General features: G+C 37.9%; 2 protein-coding genes across 2 annotated transcripts in view; both read right to left on the bottom strand.

Moving 5' to 3' along the window:
* LOC127461027 (sodium channel protein type 5 subunit alpha-like) overlaps window positions 1-9,161 on the bottom strand; it is a 41,863-nt gene extending 32,702 nt beyond the window's left edge. Inside the window, exons 1-2 of the mRNA XM_051768249.1 lie at window positions 9,072-9,161; window positions 4,171-4,249 (exon numbers count right to left, since the gene is read on the bottom strand). The gene's annotated coding sequence lies outside the window, so the exon portion shown is untranslated. The remainder of the gene's footprint in view (window positions 1-4,170; window positions 4,250-9,071) is intronic.
* A 1,704-nt stretch (window positions 9,162-10,865) lies between these two features.
* Window positions 10,866-20,769, bottom strand: part of LOC127461028 (sodium channel protein type 5 subunit alpha-like) — a 34,647-nt gene continuing 24,743 nt past the window's right edge. The window contains 8 exon segments of the mRNA XM_051768250.1: window positions 10,866-12,639; window positions 13,985-14,249; window positions 14,860-14,960; window positions 15,071-15,212; window positions 16,141-16,194; window positions 17,078-17,332; window positions 17,440-17,537; window positions 18,646-18,835. Coding sequence (XP_051624210.1) covers window positions 11,498-12,639; window positions 13,985-14,249; window positions 14,860-14,960; window positions 15,071-15,212; window positions 16,141-16,194; window positions 17,078-17,332; window positions 17,440-17,537; window positions 18,646-18,835 — 2,247 coding nt within the window. The 3' untranslated portion in view covers window positions 10,866-11,497.

The following is a 20,769-nucleotide window of genomic DNA, read 5'->3' on the forward strand; positions in this document are numbered from 1 at the left end:
TTATATTACAGGCAATGTGATGAAAGGTATTATGGGACTTGTAGTCCTTCAGTACTCTGTTGCACATGCTCAGTGGAGTGCTCGAATGTGATTGGTGGAGGTCACATGTTATGATATATCACAGTTTGAAATATCTGTATAAGCTCTTTTTGTTCTTAATAAAATTGATTGCGTTGCCCACACCCAGAGTGACGAGGTCTGTGAACCCAAATGCTCTTCAGTGCATCCAAGTGCCTCTTGAGCACTGACAGGTTTGGGGCATTGATCACCTCTCTAGGAAGCCTGTTCGAGGGTTCAACCACTCTCTTGGTAAAGAAATGCTCCTAATGTTCCATCTAAACCCCCTACAGTGCAGCTTTGTACCATTCCCACACATGCTGTCGCTGGATACCAGGGAGAGAAGCTCAGCACCTCCCTCTCCACTTCCCCTCCTCAGGAAACTGTAGAGAGTGTTGAGGTCACCCCTTGGCCTCCTCTTTTCCAAACTAGACAAGTCCAAAGCCCTCAGCCCCTCCTCACAGGACATTCCTTCCAGCCCTCCCACCAGCTTTTTTGCCCTCCTCTGGGTGCATTCAGGGACCTTCACATCCTTCCTAAATTGTGGGGCTCAGAATCGCACGCTGTGCCCCATGTGAGGCCACCCCTGTGTTTGCTCTGTTTGAGGCACCCAGGATATAAGGCAAAACCAACTAGAAGCTCATTCCTTTAAAAGAAATAGTAATGTACAACAAACCCAACAAAGATCAACACCTGATTCTGGATGTACCTTGTGTAATTCAGGTTACAGAAGTGATATTTTTTTCCTTTCCAGCTAGGAAGTGACAAAATCACACCTCTATCAGAACTCTGACAGCCATCAAGTTGTTTTTCTCTGTAGATGCTTAAAGTGTCAGCAGCCTTGCACCTCAGTTACTGTCTCTCTGTACTTCCTGAAAACAGATTTTAGTTCTGCATCTCCCACCCCTGTTGCTTAAATGCGGTCACAGAATGGTGGAATTGGAAAGGTCCCGAGGCTCATCAGATCCTTCCCCTCTACAAAGCAGGGCCAACACTGAATTTGGCTGAAAGCTTTCTGCAGTTGCATTTTGAGAACATTCAAGGGCAACTTTACACACTATTGCAGATGACAACAATTTATGCGAAAGATGGAAAAAAAAATTGACTCACTACAGGACAGGATGTCTTGTCCTTTGTGACTGATTACTCCAAATTAATAAACACTTTGGTCACCACTGAGTCTTTAAAATATTGCATTTTTGATTGCTGAGGTCCAGCTGTGCTACTTCTGTTTTGCGAGCTCATGTGTGGACCATGTAAGAGAATCAATACCCTCTTGTAATTACTGCTCTCTTCTTCAGATGCTGATATATTCCTTTAAAAAGAATATACAAGCAAGAATGATTGTGCAACAATTTTATTTGGGTTTATGGGACTTGGGTGGTTTTTCTTTTCCTCCTCTGGGACTTTACAAGTGAGTTCAGATCTGATCAGGAACCACAGCTCAGAGATTAGAATTTGCCATGGTAACAAAATGGAACCAAAGAACTGGTATGTTGCCAAACCACACAGACCCATTTCCAGTTGAAAGCTCAAAAGATAAAGCGAAAACCAAGATGCTCTTTCTTTTTTTTTTTTTAACTTTTAATAATTCTAAGAAGATCAATTTGATCTTCAAAGCAATTTTAAGGACAACAGAGAGACCGAGCTTTTAGGGAACTACATTGGCTGTAATGAATGAAGCAAAGAAAAAAGTTTTAGCAAATACAAGCATTGTTTTAGTATTACGGATTTGGGAGATGAATTTTTGAAAAAAAAAAGTGAAGACTGAATCTGACAAAAGCAGTGATCAAGAGCAGAAAAACCTCACATGTTCCCTTCAGCAACAGTGACCAGAAGTCATAATTGGACAAGCATTCATGGACAACGTGAGAGGATTTCTTCAACAGACCTGTACCAGCCACATACCAGTGCTCATATAGAACAACAGACTTTTGGGCCTTTCAACAACTGCCAGGTATGTACAGATTGTGACTTGGGTTAGGAAAGAGGAAGCTAAGAATATGTGACTGAAAAAAATCCTTGTGATCCAGGTGGCTAAATCATTTTAAAAAGACAGAGTGACTACTCAGAATTCCTGAAGCTCAGCTGAACTCAGCCACCTCATCATAGGCTGCTGAGCCAGCTGAATTTTTAAGGCAAGACACTGAGGTAAAGTGTTACCTGAGGAATTCCACAGAGTCTGATCAAATTTACTGAACAAATGACGTGCAAAGCAATAGAAAGGGGTGAACAACAAGTCATTAAATGAAGCAGACACTGGGCACTACTAAAGTACAATTTGCTATTAAAATTTCTTAAGATAAAAGCTGAGGTTTTAGGATAGTTTACTAGAATAGCAAAGTAATGCCAAAAACCGAATCTATTAATACAATGTTTCAGAGACACAATTTACAAGATGCTTCCTGGGGCAATGACTTATCACTAGAGGTGATAAGTAACACATTTAGACTTTTGGATTGAAAAACAAAATACAAATTCAAGCCTTACACACAACTTCTTGATTTGGTTCCATTTATACAAATTTCAAAACTTCTTTCAGTTCCCTAAAAGCACAAAGAATTCCTTTTAAGTGTGGCAAAGTAGCAGCAACCAAACTATTGACCATTAGATCTCCAACAGTCCATAAAAGTGGAATTTAAACTCATAGAACTGCACAGTAAAACACAAGCAAAGTCGGTAAGAGGCATTTTGAGGAGTTTCTCAAGATAGGAAAACTAGAAGGAACACAAACATAAAAAATGTCCTTATTTATGTTTCAATCTAGTTTTAGCATGTATTATAACCACTACTGAGTCCCAAATTATTTCTATCCATTCCCTTCTCAAGAGCCACCCACTGAATATTTCCTGGATCTGAAAAAAACAGAGTAAACTAACTGCTTAGTTTGGTGTTAGGATGCATTTAGTGGATTCTTCCACATGGGAACAAAGATGTGTTCATCCCTTCATCTGGAATAAGACAAAATGAGAAAACAGCTCAGAGCAACACAGCTCAGATTTTAGGAAACAGGACAAGAATTCTCTCTTTTCTGTGCTGTACAATACCTTGCCAAAATCTACAGCTGTCACGTACTCAGTTTTCATAAAGACTAAATACTTCTGGTCTCTGATCACAATTTTCTTTATTTAAATCTCAATATTCATCAGCAGATCTAAGAGATTTTAGTCCTTTATAAAATCAAACTTGGATATTCTAGAGGATTACTGATGTTTCAAATATTCATGGCCATTTCTTCCAACTAGCACTTTATCCCTCATTCTCTACTTCACACTTGCTCCCTCAAACCAAGAAAAACTTAGTGTTTGGATTATTTGGATAAATATCTACCATTTGGTTGCCTGGGGGGTTTCTTTAGGGGGTGTGGTTTGGTTTGGTTTGGTTTTTTAACAAATGTAATATACAAAGTTATTCAGAGTATCCAAATAATAACATGCAATATAATACAATATGCTATAATATAATCACTCATTACTTCCAAAATCAGAAATGTATGCAACAGGCTGGACTGTGCACTCCTTAAACATCCTGAAAAAAATCACCCACCAGCATTTTTGTAAGAAAAACATTCCAGACTTGCGTAGGTAAAGAAAATTCACTATGTCAAGATGAGTATAACTAAGATTAAACAGTACTACAGCTGATTTGAGGAATGCCATGCATAAGCTGAAACAAAACAAGACAAAAGGCAGTCAGTAATTAATATGAAAAATATATCAATGTTTAGTAGAATGTTTTCCTGACACATAGATGTTATAGGAAGAGCTACATATTTACCAGCAGCATAGTGATTCTATATTAAAGGCACATTTTCTTATGCAGCTGCTCCCTGTACCTCAAATAAACAACATCTAAGACTTAAAAACCTATGTCTACATGTTTTTGTATGTATAGGCACACAATTGTACACACACATCCCTGAATATTTTGATCAAATTCTCATAGAAATAAATTAAGAAAATAGGCAACTGAGATTTCACAGAGTATAAAAATATTTAGCAAAACCAAAATACTTACAGCATTCTCTTCAAAATAAAAAACCTTCACACTGCTTTCTGAAGCTAATGTTGTCTGGCTTTTATCTCCAAAGAGGCAGAAAGTCTGTTTTCTCACCTTCACCATTCTATTCCCAAGAACATCCTTGCTCCCTGGCCATCTCCCATGCAGAAAGTTTTCTTATGTACTGCAATGCCTGGGGGAGGGATGGAGGGAGGAGCTTGGTTACATTTCTGACAATAGTAAATGAAATTTTGTGATCTCACTGACAACACAGTACAAAAGGGAAAAGTGCTTGGGTGATACTTTGGAAGAATAATCACCTAAGTATTAATCCATTATTTTCTTTCTGCTGAAATTATAGTTACACTTATTAAAAGCAAAGAGGGATTTTAGTTAAGTTGGAAATACATGTGTAAAATATAAGAAAGCAAACGGTTTCCTGTTTCACATTTCATTCTGAGGTTTTAACCAGCTGAATTTTCAGGCATGCATTAGATATTGGCACCAAATTTACCTTGTAGCAAAAGCTTTTGGTTAGAAATTAGAATTACATACTATTCATTTTTATTCCGTCTTTTCTATTTTTCACTATTCCCAGGCTATTGTGTATGTTCATTATGTCTTTTACAGACAAAATCTGAAAGTCAAATATACTGTCTCTTATATACAAGATCAGAGCCCAAAATACATTAAGTATCACACTATAAAACCCCACAACATTTATCCTCGGATCTGAAATTGCTTGTATGTATTTAAATAAATGTATAAAGCCTGCTAGCAACAGGTATTGGACAGTAACACAAACACATTAATGGCAAGCCCTGGTGGTAGGTACAGATATTGCTCTTAGTTACATCAACAGAATCCATTACTCTCTAATTTTTTTTTCATCTTTATCGAGGAGGACATAAATCTTTCCTGACAATAAGGGAGTTACTCTGGGCTTTGCTGGAAGAATTCTACTGAAGGAACTATGCTATCCTTGAAAGCCAGGCCACCCTAATGCAGGCAAACACACAAACAGTGATCAAACACTTTGCTTGATTGGTACTATCAGGGAAGGAAACAACTAAAAGTGGCTTTGAAAGAGATAAAACCCTGAGTGTTCTGTGAGGCAAGCAATAATAAGACATTTTAAGTTGCAGTGTAAGTTATTTTTCCAGAAAACAAGAGTATCTTCTTGAGATCAGTTCAATTATGAGTATCATCAACTTATATATCTGTAAATCTAATCCTGAAATTTGCATACTGACCTATTCTATAGCCTATCCACATATTATTCACTCAAGCACAGGAAGTTTGAGTAAAAAAGTATTTTACAGAGAGAAAACACACACATTCATCAAAAGTTCAATGGAAAAATAAAACTCATTTTACTTACAGGTTAAAAACGTCCAGTAACCTCAATCATAATAGTTGAAAAGAAAATTACCGAAGCCTGAGAAAGACATTTCATATTTTCAAGGAATGGATGCTGCAAAACAAAGTCATGCTATCTACAACTAGATCATGTCATCCACTCATGAAGAATTCTATTGAATTTCAAATAAATATCTTTCTGAGTGTTTTAATTTAGGTCAAGAGTCTCACAGAGACACATCATGACTGTTAATTACAGAGTTTATTGCACCTTCTGGTTATGGTTCGGTGTCCATTAGACAAGCACTGACCACAAGTGAGTCTGAGACAAACACAGTGATGACAATGATCCTCCATTAAAACCACCAAATTCAAATCACTGTTCACAGAGAAAATCACACAAAACACAGGAGGAACCGTTTACATGTTGTAAACCTGAACAACTGATTCCATGACAGACAGATTTTCTCAAAAGAAAATCATAAAGACTTACAGATGAATGAGAGCTTTAATGCTCGGTGGGTGTTCAAGTTGAAGTTAAAACCCATCAAATGGGGACCAAAAAAATGGAACAAGTATTTAACAGGACAGACAATTAAGTACCAAAACAACTTGTGAACACCTGTGGCCTTCTCAAAAACTCAAAAATATTAGTGTCACATCACTTTAAACCTTTGTTTTTGCATCCCCACCTGGCTCTATTTACATATATATGAACACATATGTACACAGGGAATTCGTAACAGATTTGCATGGGGCAATAATTCTTTATAACACAGATCTGGAGCACTGTAACTGTTGTTAATTCTGATGCTTACAGTTCATAAATGATATTTCTTACAAATTTTTCATGAGGAAACTTCACTGCTCAGCAATAAAATTTCATACTCTTTGGTAATTCAAGCATTTGCATTAGATACACTTGCCATGAAAATTATTTGCAGAGATTTCTCTTTACTGCAGTTGCAACTTCAGAGAATTTGCAATCCTCCTTCCTTCCCCTAACCAAAATTGGCATATAGGGAATGCCATTCCTGCAATTTGGGAAACACTATAACCTCTGGTAGATCCCATTAAGAGTGATTTCTAAGTAATGCACACACATTTATTCCAATACAACCTCAAAGGCATCCTTCATGGGCTGAATTAATTCAATTGCTGGCCAGAAGCTTTGGGATTCTCCTTACTTTCAAGGCTGACTAATTGCAAGACCTAGATGAGATTCCAGGAATATCTTACAAAATATCATAACCCTGGAACAAGAGTAATACGGGACACCAGGCAAAGAAAATCCCCAAAAAACCAAAAACCAACAAACAAACAAAAACAAACAAACAAACGAACAAAAAAAACACAGGAGAAGGAGTGGAGAAATCCATCTTCTTTGTTACACTTGGAACACAGAATAACTAAATATTACATACACAATAAAACCAAAAAGAACACACAGAAAAACTGATATCATGCAAAATATCTAAAGGCATGAGTCTGTCACAGAAAACAATGAGGGGCTCTGGCAAATAAATATCTGTCAGATAAACAAAAGGTGCACCCCAGACTGCCTTAGGAAAGAATCTAAGTGTGTAAAGCACATGGTGTATTTGTCCAGACACTAATTTGTGTGTTTGACATTTCCTCTTTTTTCGTGCTCCACAATGAAATAAGAAATCACACAGACATGAAATTTGGTATTTGGTAAATAGCTAATTGACTTTACAGAACAACAGGAAATAGCTTTTATGGGAAGCACACATTAAATGCATTGTTACACAAAGTAGCTCTCTGCCTAATGACCTAATGTACACTGAAGAAGTCTGAAAATTATGTCAGTGCCTGAAATTCAAGTTATTCCCTCTGTTCCTCTTAGTGTTTGGAAAAACAGTATTAGTATTCTTGAAGCTTTTTCATTTCTCAAGAGTAAAATGCTAAAAGCAAAATATTGCTCCTACAATCTCTAAAAGATTTTCAGTGTTTCTTGCAGTCTTGCTAAGACAGTTTATGAGATCTCACCTTTTATTGCATGGCTCCCAACATAACACAACAATGAAATGACAAATATAAGAGGCCTAGCCCCTTGGTTTCAAACCTATCTGTTACTGTAGCTCCCTGTAAAGTTAAACTTCAACATGTCAAGAATGCAACTTGTAAAAACTGTGTAATACCAAACAGCTTTACATATTAAAAACCAACAAAAAGCTCCACAGAATCACAGAATAGTTTTGGGCAGGAAGAGACTTCAAAGATCACCTAGTGCCAACCCTCCTGCCCCTTTCACTAGATCAGGTTCCTTGGAGTCCCACCCAACCTGGCCTTGAATATTTCCAGGGATTGGGCATCCAGAGCTTTCCTGGGCAACCTGTATCAGAGCCTCACAGGGAAGAATTTCTTCCTAATAGTTAATCTAAACCTTCCCTCTGTCAGTTTGAAAACATTCCCCCTTGTCATCACTCATCCTATCACTACCTGGCCTTGTAATTAGTCCCTCTCCATCTTTCCTGTCGGCTCCCTTCAGGCACTGGAAGGCCACAATCAGGTCTCTGCTGGGAGTGCACATCGATGGCTCGTGTCCAGCCTCTCACCCACCAGCACCCCCAAGTCCTTCTCCAGAGGGCTGTTCTTGATCCATTCATCCCCCAGCCTGGATTGATACCAGGCATTGCCCCGATCCAAGTGCAGCACCTTCCACTTGGTTTTGTTAAACCTCATGAGGTTCACATGGGCCCACTTCTAGAGCTTATCCAGGTCCCTCTGGATGGCATTCCATCCTTTTGGAGTATCAAGTGCACCACTCAGCTTGGTGTCATCTGCAAATCTACTGAGGGTGCACTTGATTCCTTTGTCTGTGTCATTGATGAAGATATATGTAGGGATAGATACAATTTTGGAACAATTTGTGACGGAAAGTTAGAAAGTCAGTTTTTGCTAGGAAGGCTTTCTGCCTAAATGATAATTCTTTCTCCAAGGCAATTTCAATGCTTTTCCCCTCTGCATAGCAAGAGAAGTTCTGAGCCTCTCTCTCTGATATGTGAGACATACACAGAGGCCTTGGGAAGGCAGAGTAGAAACAGAGAGGATAAAAGGGGCCCTGAGGGGGCAGGAACTCACCTTTTTTCCCCTGGAGGCCTGATGCATTGCATCATAAAAAAGTGGTCTTTGTATCAGAAATAAACCTTTTTTTTAATCCTTCTACTGCCTTGGCATTCCTGGTAAGAATACATGAGTATTTTCACCTTACATTTTTGGTGTAGAATTGGCAGTTCCCCAGAGTAACCCTGCAGTGGTTGCAGAGGAGATCAGGGACTGGGGGGCCATGTCACCGGCCCCCTGTGTCATGAGACATCTTCAGCCTCTGTAGCTGCCTTTTTTACCATGGTGTCTCTCCTGGTAGCCTGGCTTGCCTTGAGGTCTGTGACAGGGGCGGGCCGGGTGGGATGGGTTCTGCTGACCGGATTTGGAGCCCTGGACCAGGAGATTGTGTCTTTGTGGGGCCAAGTAGCGGCCCGGGAGCAGCAAATTGATGGCCTGGAGCGTTAACTACGCTTGGAACATGCAGCGTTAGAGGCTTTTGGCCAGCAGGGTCGGGAGCTGGAGCTTTTGGTGTCCCGCACCACTGGCACACGGCCAATGGAACAGGGTGCAGGTACAGTCTTGCCTACCTGAGCTTTTGCCCTTATGGATCCCTCTGGGGGTCCAGGGAGGTGGGATGGAAGTATTTTGACGGAGTCTTTGGTCTCCGAATTTGACTGTAGGCCTAGGCCAGCAGACATTGGCCTAGTGCAAGCCCGACCCCCGATGAGGCCACTTTTGCTCAGTGTGGACTGCAAAGGCGTGTTCCCCAGAGGCTTTGAAACAGTCAGGACAGAGATGGGGTCTTTCTGTACGGGGAGTTTTGCTCCCCCCTCCTTCCCCCGCAGCTGTTCAGAGCTGTCTCTCCTGGCGGGGACTGGTGTGGGGGCGCTGGCTCTGCTGGGCTGCTGTGGGGCCCATCCTTGGGCCGCAGGGGTTGGCGGCCCCAGCCCCACTTGCCGGGCTTCTGACACTGAGAAGGACTCTCTAGTTTGTTTTGTTTCTCTGGTGTGTGTTGGCCCCTTTGATGGATTTGTTTTGAGTGCTACTCGGGCAAAGATGATTATCTGCGAGTGTTCCATTTTGGTCAAAGAGGGGGTAAGTGGAGGCCCTCAGCTGCCATGGCAGGAAGATAAAAACACCTTGGCCATGTCTGCCTGCTCAAAACTCATATAGTGTTTGGGAGGCAGCTGTTACATATGACCTTGTGGACACAGCCCACCATTTGCTTCTTTGGCAGGTGCCTGCCTTAACTCACTCGCCTCTGCTTCTGTCAAGGACATAGTGGTCTGTGACTTTTTTCTAAAGTTTTTGCAATCAATTTAATACCCCTGGGCAGAAGTGTGCAAGTGTGACACCTCATTCACCGAAGATTGACCACATTTTAAACCACACTAAATGCTGCCATCTAATGGTACCTGATCACTGAACAACAGCTGTCGGCTCAGTCCAGCTCTCAAAGAACAAAATAAAGAGTTTCACCTCACAAGCATCACTCTGCGTGAAACAACACAAGCTGGACAGGAGCAGGTCTCAAGCAGAGCCACCAAATATCTCTGCATCCCTCTGCCCAGTGTGGCAGCTCCCAAGGGCAAATTCCTGAGTTATGCTAAGAGGTCCCATTTCCTGGGATGGTGACTCCACCAGTTCCCTGGGGAGCCAATGCTCAACCATAATAAAGCCCATTCAAACCATACTGTATCTGGACTCTTAAACTCTTAGCTTTCCTATGTCTTTATTTGTCCTGAAATTATTTTAGATTTAACAATATCTGTCATATTTAATAGTATTTAACACAGGAAATGACAGTAAAAATTGAGTAATTACCTTATTGTTCCTGCTCTTCTTGGCCTCAAAATGATAAATCTTTTCTGATTCCCTGTATTAAGTGAATCATTTTGATTTCTTGTGCTAATAGGTAGCTACTTCTGGAAAATTATATTACCCCTCCAAGAACAGATTATGTCTTGTAATAAATGAAACTGAAGATACTCCTTACAAAACAGACAAAAACATGTTAAGCATCTGAACTCTTTATTGAAGAATCTAAACCAGTCACATTTTATTGGTGGTTCTGAATCCACCATGACACTTCATCTGAATAACCTGAACTGCAAAAGAATCACTACAATATTATTACACATTGTTCATGCATTTTTTTTCAGAATCAATCAAATAAATGCTTCCTCTAGCTTTTATCAAATGCTGTCTCATAAGATATACCATGAACTTCTTTTCAGAATACTAAGTAATGCTTTCTATGACATTTGGATGATGATGAAAATTTATGTACAATGATTCTCAAGATTTTCTGGAAGCAATACCCCTTGTATAACATCCTTTGATTTTGGTAACTATGATTATGACAATTTTCATACGCTGATTGAGACAAAGAACAAATTATGTACAACTTTTATGCACAGGCAACTGAGAATGATATGGTAAGTCCATTTAGGTGCACATATAAAGACACCTCCAAAATTCTTAAGCATAAACAAATCCACCCAAACATGCTGGGAGGAGGATGGTTCCAAACCCATCAAAATTAGAGGCTGATTATACTCGAGTGTCCTGAATCAGCTCTATTACAGAAGTGCAGTAATTATTTCATTTTGCTACAATAAAGCCTAGTTGGAAATATTGGTTATCTCTAAAGAGATATACATTATTCTAGAGCCTTGTGTGTTTATAAATCTGTGCTTACAACCGACCTTTTATGGGTTTCTTCTGTAAACACATGAACTAGGACAAAACTGGCAGGTGAAAAAAATAACCAATCTACTCCAGTAGCAGATAAAAAGTTCTATGGTTTGATTTTTCTCCAATATTTATGACATAGTTGTTCAGATCTTAATCATTTTAAGGAGAATTTGCAAATGTGAACAATCACAATGCTTGAAGGCTGCCATCATTATTCTAAATTCAGAGTATTTTGCTCTGGGATTCACATATTGTCTCCATCTGAAAATCAGTGACTTTGCTTTATATGTAAAAAATGCTGCAGCTTGAGGTAACCTTATGTGTCCAGCTTATTTGTGTCAGCAACAGCATCATAAAGTCAAGGGAGAGATGTGGAAGAAACAGGCCTTGATTTATGTATCTTCCTGCCACTACTTTCATTAAGCATTGATACAATAAGCCTTTGCTTCTCCTGCATTTCTTCTCCAAAGACAGCACTGGTCTGTCTGTGACGGCATAAGAAAGATGTATTTTTGAAAGAACGTTGTATCAAATACCTCCTGAAGGCCTTTTGGATAATAACTGCTGATACCTCCTCTTGTTTTCTCTTAAATGTAGAAGAAATTGGCCTGTGAGATCTTTTAGATGGATTGGCAGCCACAAATTTTTCTTCAATGAGTAACTTAAGAGTATCAAAATCTCCACATTCTCCCAAGACTCGTTTACTGAAAGCAAGCAAGATATCCAAGCAGTGGATCTTATCTCCACTCACTAGAGGGAGGTCCATGGATATGAGCTGGATGTTATTGGGCTTTGGAATGCGCAAGGGTTCTGCCAGAGCATCTGCAAAGTCTGAAAGAGCAGAATAGTCAATAAACTGTGTTGCCAGAGGATCAAATTTTCCCCAGGTCTCATAAAACATATCAAAGTCCTCCTCACAAAGAGGATCTGTGCTTTCTTCAGTGGCAACATTTAAGTTCTCTAAAATGACAGCTATGTACATATTTACAACAATGAGAAATGATATAATGACATAGCTTACAAAATAAAAAATACCAAATGGTCTATTTGTGCAATTAATTTTATCTTTCTCTTTTAAAACTAAGTTGGGAGCACATGTACCAGACTCACTTAACAAAGGGGCCAGAAATGTATCCCAGCCAGCTGATGTTGTAATTTGGAAGAGACAGAGAATGCTTCCAGAAAAGGTTTGAAAGTTGAAAATGTTATCAATCCCACCTTCCCAGGGAAGACAGGCAAAGTTTGCCATGCCCACAATGGCATAAATGAACATAATTAGGAAAAGCAAAAGGCTAATGTTGACTAGTGCAGGAAGAGACATCAGTAATGCAAAGAGAATGGTTCGAATTCCTCTCGCTTTTCCAACCAATCTCAGGATTCGACCAATTCGCACCAAACGAATAGTTCTCAAAAGTGTAGGAGAGATGAATGTTTTAAAGGCTTCAGAAACTCCAATACCTTTGAAAGGAGAAATAAAACAAAATGTTGTCAAGCCATATTAGTTAAATTGTTGTCTGCTTTGTTATATTCTGTGCTTTAGGTGTCAGAAGTAACACTGACCATATTACACCACTTTCCACACAAACATCATCAATACTGAAACTGCTTACAAGACAGCTTAGGAAAAGAAAGACAAATAGCTTTCAATATTAAAGAGTTTTCAAGATGATGCATAGTTTGGAAACTGCATCCTCCCAGCTTTTTCTAAGCCAGAGGGGTGAAGGTCGGCGTTCATTGCTCAAGTATTGAAAAATCCTTTTAGTTCCATTCAGCTCCTGTGCTGGAAGCTGTGGGGATTGCCTCCTAGCTGCTGTCTGCTGCTTCTTTAGAGGCCTGATCACATGCTAAATGTGAGGCTTTGACTAATGCTTGGTACTTGAAGGAGAGCAGAGGAGGCCAAGAGGATTCTAAAGAAAAACTGTCTTTTAGCATTTATCCCCCATTACACCCTGTTCTTTGACCCTACTAACAGAGTAAGGGTACAGCAGGAATGCAAATGATTGCAAACAGAGGAGTTAAGGAGTCATCATTTTCCTGGGTTGCACGGGACAGCAAAGGGTTACTGTGCTTAGGCACAAAACAGAGATCTCAGAGCAGTTTTTCTTTCCTGTCCTTTATTCTGTGATATAACCTGAGCCTGAGCGGGAAGAACAAACCAAATATACTGTACAAGAAACTAGAGCTATCTATGACCCTTTGTAGAGGACATGATCAGCATCTAATCTTATCTGAAAAGCCAAAAAAGCCAAGTCAGTTTTAGTGAGACTTTTCACACTCACAAGTATTGGCCCAGATTTAGAATGGTGCTGAGCAGTTATGTTTTCCTGAGCTTTCTAAATCAGCAATCAGGATCTACCCTCTGTAAAGTAGGTCCAGGAAAAATTAAATACATCTTTCTCATTTTTCAAGCAAATGTATTTTTAACATGAATTTACTTTTACTGTGAAAACAGCAGTTACCATGATAACATGTAAATCGAAAGCATAAAGACAGTCAGACAACAGGTAAAGTACAGTAATGTAGAGAAGATGTTAATTAATTAAATTTCTGCTCTGTTAATTACTCACTAAAACATACTTTAAGAAAAGTAAAAATTGAAAACTCCATTTACCTCTTAGTACTGTGCAAAATTGTAAGGGAAAACAAAAATACATCCTTTTAGAAGGAATGACTTAGCATATAGTTTGAAAAGGTACAGTGGATCTGGAATTTGTTTATCAAATATATCTAAGTGGTTACTTCATACTGAAATTTGGCTCAATATTGGTAAGACACATTACCTGATTTAGTGATTGGTACTTACTAACTATTGAAAGGACCACAACAATAAAATCAAATAAGTTCCAGATGCTTTTGAAGTAATGCTGTCTTAAGACCAGCATTTTTATGACACATTCTGCTGTAAATAAAGCCACAAAAAAATAGTTGATTTTATTAAGAAGTTCCTTGGTGCCTTCCTGGATATTTTCTGCCATCATATCAACCATATTTAGGCAGACAAAAATGACAATGATGATGTCAAATGCTTTGTGCATTACGATATCAAACAGCAATCCCAGGAATGCATTCTGTGGAGAGAACAAGAACCGCATTCAAAGATTAATCAGTAATTTGTGCTTGGAAAAAGAACTTAAATAATACAAATTTAACAATAAGCTACTAGAAGCATTTTTGGGTGATTTCTTTAGATCATCAATGAAAACTCACAGTTCTTGGCTAAGTATATTCTTGCACCAAGCAAGTACATTGGCATATATATATATATATATATATATATATAAAATTAGGAAAACATCCAGAATACATTCTGATTGCTCATTTAATAGAAATCCTTACTAAAGCAGATATTTTACCATAAGAAACTCAAATTAAAATGTCATAAGCAAGAAAAACTCTCAATAGATAACCAAGGTCATGGTATGGTTATCCAATACTAATTATGAACCTTTATAAACAGGTTGTACATTTGGATAGGTCATAAATAGGATATAAATTTCCTAATTAATATCCACAAAAAAGACTCTTTTAAGAAAAAGAGAGTACAATGTAAATACTACATTGAATGAGGAAGATGATGGGTTCTAAGGCAAAGTTTATTTCCCTGTGCCTGGGCTACTGAGTTCAAATATGGTCACCATCGTTGTATCTTCTGCCATGTTCTACTTAAGATGGTCTCACCGATGGTCTTGGGATGGGTTTTTGAGGTTTCTTGGATCCAAGTTTTTTTAGGGCATTATAGTACTTTTTCTGTTCCTCAGTCAAAAATAGATCTTTTCCACCTAAGTAAAGGGAAAGAATATTGTTGTTCAGCTAGACATCTACATGTCAAACCAGCATTCACTTAAGCAAATTGGGATTACAGGAGACATTGAGTTAGCTCTAGTAGTACTTATCTTTTTCCTTTGTTGGTTAAAATTGCTGATAACCACTCCAATAAAAAGATTCAGCATGTAGAAAGATCCAAAAATAATGAAAACCACAAAGTATATGTACATGTGTAAGCTTGCTTCAAACTTTGGCTGTTCATCGATCTGTTAAAAAAAGTCAAAGCAGAAAAAGAATTTTGGAAAAATGAGATAATCACAGCTTTACCATTTCCAATTTATAATAACAGATCTTTTTATTGTCATGAGAGATAAATTATTTCCACGCATTTACATCTTTACCTGGATGTACAGGTAGGACCACTCTCTTGTTCTGTCTTGCTACTGATTGTAAAGATAGTGACAAACAGGGCTATAGAGACAAATCCAGCTTCAGCAAATTTTTAAGTCATAACGAACCAGTTCCAATCAGAAGGGATGCTGTGAATACCCTAATTAAAACAACAGCTCAGACTAAACACAGTGGGGACCAGCCATCCTCTGGAATGCTGTCCCAGACAAGAGGCAATTCTAAAGCCCCAGTTCACTAAGATCAGCCCTACAAGGAACAATCACGTTAATCAGCAACTATTTCACTGCAGTCAAGAGCACAGAGACTGAAGGAGTGAGAAAAAGGTAAATTCAGTTAAACATAGAGAAGTTAAAACACACTGTCCTGGTAAGAGAGTGAGGAACAGCACATGCAAAGGGGGAAGAAATAGTGAGGGTGTCAAACATAGGGAAGAAAAACTCCTGAAATAACTGCTCTAGCTGCATGCTGTTTCAATGCTCCTGTACATGTTTAAAAAGGAAGAAAATTTGCACAGTCCCTCTAAGAGCTTCTGTATTCTGTTCCCAAAAGAGACTTGCACAAAGCTTGCAACATCTTCCCCTCTGCATTCCTGACATAGCAAGCTTTTTGTGGTGTCACTCTACTTTGACCAGTTTCTTTTGTCTAAGTTCCAGATTTTTGGTACTCCAAGGTTTCACTGTGTAGTTTGATGCCTTCAACCACTTGTATTTTTGATTTGATTACATGGATGGAAAAGGGAAGAAGAAAAGGGAAAAGAACTAAATTGTCATTTTAGTGACATACCTGACGTGAATCCACTGCTGCATACATAATATCCATCCAACCTTTAAAAGTTGCCTGAAAAAAAATGCATTATTAAGTTTGTTATCACTGAGAAAAAATCAGGTATAACTAATATAAATGTGTTGATAGTTGCAGAAAATTAGCAGTGTACTATAAAAATGTGGATGACTTCTAAAGATCTGCTTGGAAGTATCACTGGAGTTTAGTAAAGGGGAAAAAAAATATTTCCTGAAAAGAAAACAAAAAAAAAGCATGACTCATGTGTAATGTGTGTTAATGTTAACTCTCATTAAATTCAAAAGTTTTGTAAAAATAATCAGTAAAATTTTCAGTTTAACTTACAAATATAATGTAAAAGGATAAAAACATTTTCTGAGAAAACAGCAGACAATTCCTTCCTGCAATTTTTAGCAACTCAGCAGAATCATAGAATACTTTGGAGGATCCAAGGCAAAGAACTTCATCCAAAAACAATACAGGGATAACAGCCAATTTAAAAATTGCCTTTCTCTCCTTTGTTGTCATGTTAGGGAGCTCAATAAATTAGTATCCCAACCCTTCATGACTTCTACAGCAAAAGAAAATATAAATAAACTGTGCCCTGATTTTCTTTCTCATCCAATCTAAGCTAGAGAAAATGAGAATATTTTTAATTCAGTAACTAGCAGACTCTGTCAGGCTTACTGTGTTAATCAAAATTAAAACAAAATTGAAAAGCCATGAAACAGAAGTCTTGATTTTATGAGTTCTTGAGCATATACTCAGGTGTTACTTAGGAGGAAATGAGCAGGTCACCAACAAAGAAAATATATATGGAAGGTAAAAAATATCCCCAATTTCAGTGGGATAAACAGAAGCATAGAGGTTTCCCATGGTTGGGCTGCTCAACCCATTTCCTTGAAGAAAACAAAACTGAGAATGTTTTTATAGAACTCACCACTTGGAGCAGAGCCAAGTATCCCATCCCAACATTATCAAAGTTTACAGGAGAATTTGTCCATTTTCCACCATAAGACACACAATCACGTCTGTTATTAATGAGACTGATATTTCCTTCCTGGAGTATGCATTTTGAAAATCTCTTCCCAAGCCATTTTACTCCTAAAATGTTAAATAGGAGCCAAAAGACAACACAGACGAGCAAAACATTGAAGATTGAGGGGATAGCTCCAAGGAGTGCATCGACAACAACCTGAACAAAATGAATGAAAATAATAGTGAATTTTATGTTGTCATTTTCAAAAACATCTTCAAATGCAGCCATTACAAAAAATTCACACCGACCCCCAATATCTTTACCTTTATCCCTTCAAATCTTGACAAAGCTCGTAGAGGCCTCAATGCCTTAAGAGTCCTGAGAGATTTCAGGCCACTCCAAGAGGAACAAGGTGATACATCTTTGGGATCATGACTTAGTCCCCAGGAAACAAATGACAGCTGTGTTCATAGAATTGGAACTGGGATTATTAAATGGTAAACAAATTTTCCCTTGTTTGTGTTAGCAAACAATCATTACCTGAATGTTACAATATCTTTGATCAGTAAGTCAAATTAAGAAAATACACATTAAATTCAAAGTTATTGTAATTTTACTTCATTCTTTTCTAATATATTTTAAAAAAAACTAAAGTCATGGTACATATTCTTTATAAATAGCCATAATATTAGACCTTCCTGTTGAAATTTCCTCCTACTTCACAACTTTCAATGCTGACTATTCTGAAGTCATCAAAAAACTACTCTGATGTTACCATCAGTCATCTGTTTACATGTCCTTTTCTTTAAATACTTAACTTCAGAATCTTCCCAGTGTGATGTTGACAAGCATAGATGTTTCACTTTTATATGGCAAGATTATAATAATTAATATTGTCTGAATTCATAAGAAATATGTAGGAATTGAATACTGCATTTATCTCGCTACTGGTGTTTTCAACGTGTATCTTTATAAATATGCAAAGGATTGCTGGGATTTCTCTTTTGCAAAGCAAAAAGTTCTTTCCTACGTCTTTAACATTCTGGTAAATGATTTTTCCAACAATACTTTTCAACTCCCTTTACTATCTAAGTTTCTTCTCCTTCAAGGAAGCAACTCTACCTTTTTTCTGTTTCTAAATGCCAAAATCATGGATTAATGGAATGGTTTGGGTTGGAAGGGACCTTTAAGATGATCTAGTCCAGAACTGCCAGTAGCTTCTCATTTTTCTATCGTTTTAAGTAATTTATTTTAGTTTTGTTTCTGATCACTAATTGAACTCCTTCTCTCCACTTGAAAAGGTTTTTAGAGCCATCATGGTCCTCAATGACGGTGATAACTAACAGAATTTTCTTAAGCAACTTCTAGTTATTGCTGAAAATTTCAATTTAAATTTGTCCTAAGGTCTCTTTAAATTGCAGATTTTTCACCTTTTGGAAACTGTCCATCACACTTGTTGTTATCCATAATTAGAAGTTACATGTAGTTATCTAGATAGAAAATGTCAAAAATCAAAATGTATGACAAGCTGAATATAATACTTACACATACAATGACAAAGTCAAGCAAATACCAAGAATTTGTGAAGTAACTCTGCAATCCATAAGCTACCCATTTCAGAAGCATCTCCATCAAAAAGATGTAGGTAAATACTTTGTCAGCATAATCTAGGATCAGTTTCACTGTTTTTCTATTCTGCAGGTGAATATCTTCAAATGCCTGGAATTTCAGAATTCAGTTTTAAAACATTTTTTAAACAAATAGTTGCATGGAAAATTACTGTTAAATTGCACAAGAATACACAGTTTGCCTTATTACAACAATTTCATGTTAAATTATGGGCAACCACCACTTAGTTTTATACTTAGAAGTAAAAAAATGAATTGTAAAATAAGAGCAATCTCATTTTCAGGTTGTTGAAAAATCAAATACTTTCAGGTTTTTATTCTCGGCATTTCAAAACTTGTCTGAGGATGGGCAATTGTGGCTACCACATTCTGGCTTCCCAATGTAATTGATAATTTTGAAGGTGTTGGTCTAAATTCTTCACAATAAAGCCTGACTTGAACACATTAACCACTGTCTTTCAGGCTCTGACCTTCCAAATGAATGACAAACTCCTTATCTGGAACTGTTCATTCCTGGAGTTACAGGTTTTTTCACCTAAACCTTGACCTTGAGGTTTTAGGAAAATGCTTTATTGATTGCTGCTGTTCATATCAGTGTTTGCTTGTGTTTAATGCATTTGCTGCCTTGCTAATTAATTTTGAGTTTTTGGTATTGCCAATCTACTCCCAATTCCTTTTACATCTTGCATTATTTCCTCACCAAGCCTCCACTTCTCCCCTACCCACTTCATTGAGGTATTAACAGCAGACCTGATTTGCTCCCCTGCACTTAAGACATGCCTAAAAATCCAGTCTAAAAAGTCACGGAAAAGGTGGAACAGGAGCATAGACCACTGAAAAAACATGGAGCAGAGATGCTCCTAGGTATAATCCAATAAAACTTATGCACTCCTGTTCTGCAGTGTTAGAAAACAGTGATTCTGCTTCTGGACCTCAGGGGTCTCCCAGTTGTGCCAGAATTAGGAGAAATGCCTCCAGAGCAGAGCTGTCCCTGTGCCCATGGGACTGTTCATTTGAGTGTGGGTAAATGAGAACAACTGGCATTCATGTACATAAACCTATTTGCCATTTCTGACCTTTTTTCTTGGGCAAGTCTGATAAAGTGTCCTCTTATTGCCTGCTAAACCTTGGCTACCTTGATCTCCATCTACCAGTCAAACCACCTGCTCATTAGCAGTGATGTTTTTTCATACTTTTAACTACTTTTTTTCTAACTTTTTAAAGTGTCTACCTACTCTTAATTGCTGTTACCTTAAAAAGTTAGAATCTACTTAAATTCCTAACTACTCTTCTTTTGCTCTGAGCACTGAGCATTTACCATGGACTTTTCTGTGCATTCTTTCTGTCATCAGCTCTCTAATTTTCTTTCAAGGCAAGGACACCATTATGTTTCTTTGTTCTAACTGGTTCAGAAAATTCCCTACCAGCATACAACTTTATAAACAAAGAAACCCAACCAAACAAAAAATGGACAAGTCCCTTTTTGCAAGAGGACAACAGTATCTTAGAAATGTGAAAGTTCTCATTGTTAAACATCTTCGATGACAAGAAAATGTTGTTTTGTGTAATTTTTGCACCTGGGTACCAATTAGCTTTGTGTTCAACTTAGAACTTAGAGTACAATAAAGAATAATACAGTTTCCTTCCTTCAGTTTGGTTCCACATAACTAGAGAGGAGGCCTTACAGAAATCCCAGGGATTTCCCTTGGTGATTTTGCCATGGGAATTTAAAAGCAGACAGTTTAAATCTATGGTTCAGTGAACAACCTGAACTTAACGTACACAGAGCAGATTTTATTTGGCAAATTCTGACATTTACCACATAGATCCCTTTCAGATTATTTGGTTGTGTTCCTTCTGCATTATAAAACATTCGTTTTAACAAATTACTTTCAGTCGACAGTGAATATGCTTTCAAATCACAGAAGTTCCCTTATTTTTGAGTAGAAATGGATCTGATCACGGTAGCAACAAAACATTACCTCACCTATGAGTTTACAGCCAACTTCACTTTGAGATTCTAAT

Source organism: Manacus candei, unplaced genomic scaffold (genome assembly GCF_025592945.1).
Source record: "Manacus candei isolate 608988 ecotype Guabito, Panama unplaced genomic scaffold, ASM2559294v1 h1tg000094l, whole genome shotgun sequence".
Taxonomy (NCBI): Eukaryota; Metazoa; Chordata; class Aves; order Passeriformes; family Pipridae; genus Manacus; species Manacus candei.